This window comes from Carassius auratus, chromosome 24 (genome assembly GCF_003368295.1).
Source record: "Carassius auratus strain Wakin chromosome 24, ASM336829v1, whole genome shotgun sequence".
Classification (NCBI taxonomy): Eukaryota; Metazoa; Chordata; class Actinopteri; order Cypriniformes; family Cyprinidae; genus Carassius; species Carassius auratus.
In genome coordinates, this window is record NC_039266.1 from 66,482 (window position 1) to 72,714 (window position 6,233).

The 6,233-nt window shown below is 35.8% G+C and overlaps 1 protein-coding gene across 1 annotated transcript; it reads right to left on the bottom strand.

The window, feature by feature from the left end:
• Positions 1-264: 264 nt before the first annotated feature.
• LOC113041872 (growth hormone secretagogue receptor type 1-like) lies at positions 265-3,704 on the bottom strand. Its single transcript, XM_026200436.1, has 2 exons — positions 2,382-3,704; positions 265-1,414 (listed from the first exon to the last, which is right to left on the bottom strand). The coding sequence occupies exons 1-2, from the start codon at positions 3,172-3,174 to the stop codon at positions 1,104-1,106; spliced, it is 1,104 nt and encodes a 367-aa protein (XP_026056221.1). The 5' UTR covers positions 3,175-3,704; the 3' UTR covers positions 265-1,103.
• Between the last annotated feature and the right edge of the window lie 2,529 nt (positions 3,705-6,233).

A 6,233-nucleotide genomic window follows, 5' to 3' on the forward strand; every position in this document is an offset into this window, starting at 1 on the left:
TATGTGTGTATATGTGTATATGTATATGTATATATGTATATATTCCTGTTCTATTGAGTCTGTTTTATGGGATTGTCCTTTTTGTAAAAGGACAGACCACGTTTCTCTGTTTTAAAAAATATATATATTTTCAAAAAACAATTAAAGACAAGTTGTATAGTCAATAACACACAAAAAAACATTTTAATTTTTAAGTCAAGTAATAATACTGCATGACATCAAAAACTTTATACATATATATATTACACAATAACACATTCCAGACATTGTATCACAGTGTGCGTTGAAGGCGAATAGACAGAATATATCAAATATATTTCATAAATATTAAAACATGTCTTCACTCAAATGTTCTCAATGTTTTACAAGCATCTCAAGAATTAGTTTTACATTTTAATTAGACTGTCATTGGCGTCAAGCAACACAGGCTGAATTCAAACGCAAAGCTTACACAAAACTTTCACAAACCTGTAGTAAGTGCACTTTTTATGGCTGCTACACATTTATGTAACATAATCTGATAACACAAGCTTGGTGAGAGCTTTTTATGGCATGGGATTTTATCATTCAGCACCATTGTATCTCTCCCATATAGGGTACAATGTTAGAGTGCTTACATCTACAGTGCTCTGTCGTCCAGTACTTCACACAGTTTTTAAGGCATTTTGGGGTTAGTGTGCATATGTACAGTTTGCATGAATACCAGGGTAAAGGGAATCATTACACTGCTGGTGTCTTGCTGCTGATGGCAATACATCTGCGTAAACATTTTCATAAAATGCAATAATATTTGGTTTATGCACTAGGTATGTTGTGCCTAAAATGCAACCATCCAAAAAATAATAAAGAAAAAAATAAATATATTATATTATTTTAATACCAAAAGGTTTCAGTCTGCATTAGATTACTCTACTTTAGGCCTATCATTTAATAATGTAATTTTCAGGGCTCTGCAGATTGACAAAGCTATTTAACTGCTATATACAGGCTAAACTGAAAATATGCACTGGGTTTTATGATGTTTGAAATAAATAAAAAAATGATGTGAAGATTTTTTTAGTCTGTTAAAAAGTGCACATGTATTAATCGAGGCGTTTCCTCTGTCACGTGCTCCAGCTGTATTCGTTCCACACCGAAAAGCTCTCGGCGTTCTTCACGATGCTCTGCACCGATCGTCCGGGAGCGCGCTTCACTCCGAACAGTTTGCACGCCGCGCTCCTGTACTTCTTTGACATGAGGTTGTAGAGGATGGGGTTGATCGCGGCGCTGAGGTAAAACAGCACGAATGAGACCAGGTTGCAGTATTCGCTGATTTGGGAGATGAGAGGAGAATTGGCCTCGGATGACTTGGAGAAGAGATAACGACCCACGTGGAACGGCAGCCAGCAGAGAACAAACGCCAGAACCACCACAGCTGACACACAGAGAGAAAGAGAGTTCATTTCTGTAATATTTTAAACAGGATTAAAGTTTGTATTATATCATTTAGAAGTATGCCTATATTTAATACGACATTCTTGCAAAACGTGCGTTTAGGAAAATGAATTGTAACTCAGTAACAATTATTTCGAGTCGGACATTTTGATAATGAAGTGAATCAGAATCAGTAAGTTAACGGAAGTGTTTCGGATTCACTCACGTTAACCACAACCGACTCATAAGATTCAAACTGGAAAATGGTCACTAAATAAAAGTAGAACATTCGTTCTAAAATGATTCTAAAAACTGTATGTCTTCTTAAAAATAATTATATTTAATTTTTTTAATTTTAAATTTATAAATGAAAGTAGGCTGGAAGTTGCATTTCTTGATTCCCACAGCCTGGTTAATAGTCCATAAAGCTAAGCTATTATGTCAACTATGCGAAAAGCATTATTTATGCATAGTAGAATGTATTTTATTTTAAGTTAAGACCATAAAAATAATGATGAAGACAGATAGTCCCCGCTATTTCTGACTGAATGATCCGAGTTTGAAACGTCGAACTTGCTGCGTTCCTTAGCAACTGTAAACAGCCAACGGCTAATTGAACGAAACGTTGTCCATTAAAAAAAAAATCTAACAATAATTTATTATCATTATATATATATATATATATATATATATATATATATATATATATATATATATATATATATATATATATTTAACTCACTTTATTTTGCACATTGGAGTTTAATTAGCAGGTGTGTCCTGTTAAATGTAAATAAATGTTTATTGAATAATTAAACTATACAAAAATAGGGTATACAAATGTTTATTAAACAGTTGTGCGATTTTCCGTACAGATTAACTAACGTTACCCGCTGTAAAGTTAATGATTCTGAAATATAAAAAAATAAATATATATTTTTGACTTTGCAGGGCATCGTTGAGCTCACCCAGCATTTTGACCGTTTGTTTATTGTTCTTTTCCCGACTAGAAATGGGTCCGACAGGATTCTCCTTTCTTCTCCACAGTCTTCTGCCTATGAGGCTGTATAACACAGTCAAACAGAGCACCGGGAGGAAGAAGAACACGCTGGAGACCCACACCATCATAGTAAGCAGTCCGGAGCGGATGGCGTATTCGGTGGCTTTACACTCATTGGTCTCCCAGGGGTTCGTGCCGTTCTCGTGCTCGACCCCAACCAGAATGAATATGGGTCCCGCGCTGCACAGAGCCACAGTCCAGAGGAGGAAAATCACCCCTTTTACCCGACCCCGCGTGACGACGACTTTTGCCCTGAAGGGAAAACAGATGGCGAAGTATCTCTCCACGCTGAGCGCGGTGATGTTGAGGATGGTGGAGTACGTGCAGCTTTCGCTCACGAACTGAAAGAGTTTGCAGAGCTCGTCGCCGAAGTTCCACGGTCGGTACCGCCAGACCCGGTACAGGTCGAGGGGCATGCAGAGGAAAATCAGCAGGTCTGAGAGTGCCATGCTGCAGAGGTAAAGGTTGGTGGTGGTTCGCATGTCTTTGTATTTGGTGACCACCAGGATGGTCAACAGGTTCCCGGCAATTCCGACGAGGAACAGGAAAGAGCATGTCACTGTGATGCCAGTCAAGATAGGGACTGGGAAGAGATGGACCGGGTACTCTAAGTCCTCAGCAGTTGCATTACTATCCATAATGTCCTCAGCGCATAAAGTGATGCTGAACGGGCAGTTGGACACGTTTGTCCAATTAGTCATTGTGATGAGATTTTAGAGGGTTTGCATGGACTTAATGGCACCTCTTGATTTCCACCCAGCTGTTGTTTCCATGCACATCTTACAGGTGTTCAATGCACAGTATGAGAATTGTACGCGAGTAACCTGTCAATGGTGCGCCCAGAGCTGCGCGCAGCGGGTACACGATCTACTCCACGCATGCGCACTGGATGCCCGGACTAATTGTACTGTTAAACGCGGATTTGTTTAAAAGGTTTCTTTATTTGCGATGTGTTTGTGTGCTCGCAACTTTTCTTATCGTTTAGAGCATTACTAACAAATAAGAGAGAAAAAACGCTCTTAAAGTTTATAGTTGCTTTACAAGGTGAAGGGAATTTTTGTTCTTTTTATGCCACCTGGCGGTTTGACCAAACCAACTTGTACCAATGAGTGAAAAAAATACTTTCTCGAGTAAACAGTGAGCTGCTGCTGTCCAGGGTGCTGAAAGCTGTTTGACGACTGCTGTTTGTTTGGCCATGTTTTTATTATTTATTTATTTTTACGTAAAAAGCTTTCCCCTGACTTTATATTACATTAACCATTTTTAATACCTTTGGCATTCATAACTGTTTTTACATAAATGGAAGAAGCACACTGTAACTCTAAACTCATTTGTGTATTTTAGATGCTTTCATACCCAAAAACATCCCCTAGATGACACTTTTTATTTAAAACCGATATTTTATTAAAGATATTTTAATGTAATCTTATATATATATAAAAAAATCAATTTAGCACAAAAAAGTATTTTCTTTCAAGCCAAAGAACTCTAATTTGGGACTGTTTAGAACCATTCTTCTTAAGAGTTTAAGACAGATTTTACAAAGGTTTTATTTGTTTTAAGAAATTCAAAAGTGAAATTTCAAAAGTTTTTGTTTTAAATATAGTTTTTTTTTTTTTTTTATAAATCATATATTTTTTATTTTATTTTATTTTTTATCATAAAATATATTAGGTTAAATGTATTACGTCTTCTATAATTGTTTATGTGGATAAGGATTTTGGCCACATGATGGCAGCATTGCCTCTTAGAAGACATCAGTTTTGGCGTATACATCTATTCCAAATTGCTAGCACAGAATATGTCAAATTGTTGAAAACGTTTTATTTATTATTATTATTATTATTATTATTATTATTATTAGAACCTTAAGTACATAATTAATTGTACCAGTTTAGACGTTGTGTTTCATTGTGAATATATATTCAATTTTAAAGCCCCTTTCCTGCATTTCCAGCATACGGTTTCAGTGTGAAGACTTAAAGAACAGCCCTGACAAACCTTTAGGGTTTATTCACGCACACACACAATCTTCAAATACCTGAAACATGATTTAACAATTATCATTCTTGAAGCCAGACATTTAGGGTACTAAAAAAAGAAAGAAAAATACCTCTAAAGAATGACCATACACATAATAAATAAATAATTGTTAAAAAAAAAAAATTGTTGTAATGAAAGCTAACACACTGAGTAAAATGGGATCATTTGAAGCATGTTTTTATTTATTTTTATTTAGATACATTTTATTTATTCATTTTTAATTGTTAGGATAGATTGCTTTTCTCATTTAGATCTGTCAATATTCTGTAATGCTTAAACTTTAGTACATAAAGTGTACATTGTACTAAAAGTCTGACCTTTATATTGTTCCAGTGGTAGCTATCTCTCTCTGATAGTGTGTTGTAAGATATGTTAAAAATATCCCTCCCTGCTATGTAGCCTGTAAGAGGCTTCTTCTGTCCATTAGATGTCTCAGAAACGTTTAAGTTGTTTAAACGCAAAAGATTATGTATATTTATTATATTATATAAGATTATATACTGATTATAAAAAGTGATATACTGTCATTGTATGAATGTTTGGCTTTTCATGTGTGAAGGGGCCTTAGGTCAATGACTAACATGCCTGGATAAGAGGCCTGTGATGCAAACTGTAAAGAGATAAATGTCGAAACAGTTTGAACTGATACCCATACTTAAAAGCATTATCAGAAAATCCTAAAAGGAGTGCAGAGGAGAACCTCTACATTTCTGTGAAGTAAATTAACTCTGTTTATTGATGGTTACACAATATTTGGATTAAAGCCTAATTATCTACAGATCAATTTGTATTTGTTATCAGGGCGTGTGTGTGGACGCAGAATGGGCACCTCACTGGGCTTTGAGACAGCCGGAGGTTTCAGCTGCTGCTGCAGTCGGTCTGGATATTAGCGCTTACAGGGTCTTTCGCAGGCTGATTCTGTCTTAAAAGCATTGATTACACATTGTATTTGGACTGACAAATGTAATTAAGGAATAGTTTGATGAAAAGCTAGTAGTGAGTGATTCAGATCACACGCATACACTACACAAGTGTGTGTATAACTTCGCTCTTCTAAATGAGGATATTTTTGGCCCATATCAAGATAAATTAGTCACTACTGATTAACCCTTACCAAGCCACTTAGCCTATGCCTAAAATTGAAATAATTTATGGAGTGTTTAGCAGTGGTTATTCTTAAGTTGTAACATTTTCATTATGTATGATTGAAGAATATTTTAAGACAAAAATGGACTAGTTTGTTTTTTCTAAAAGGGTTGTGGCTAGAAGGGATACAGCTAAAACCAGAAACTAACAATTAATTATAATTTCTACATATTACATTGTGTTGTATTTACCTCTACACCCACCACAATCCTAACCCTTACAATAACTCAACATTTTTGTTGTACAATGTGACAACAAAAAAAGCTGTATTGACGCCTTTTCTTTTATCGTGAAGGGTTTTTCACCACAGTATCTTTGTTTCCAGGTGGAAAGTTAAGGAACGCGACACACACGTCTAGCGGAAATCATGTAGAATTCCATCAATCCGATGACGACTTCAACATTCCTGATGTGTTTCCACTTTTGTGTCCCATGTATTTATCAGACGTTAAGCCAACACTGAGGTTGACACTAGCTATATCTTAGCCTTAAACCTTTTAAAAGCGTTCTGTAGCGTCGTATGGAGCAGATCGACAGAATCGAAGCTTCACCATACAGTCTGAGCTCAACG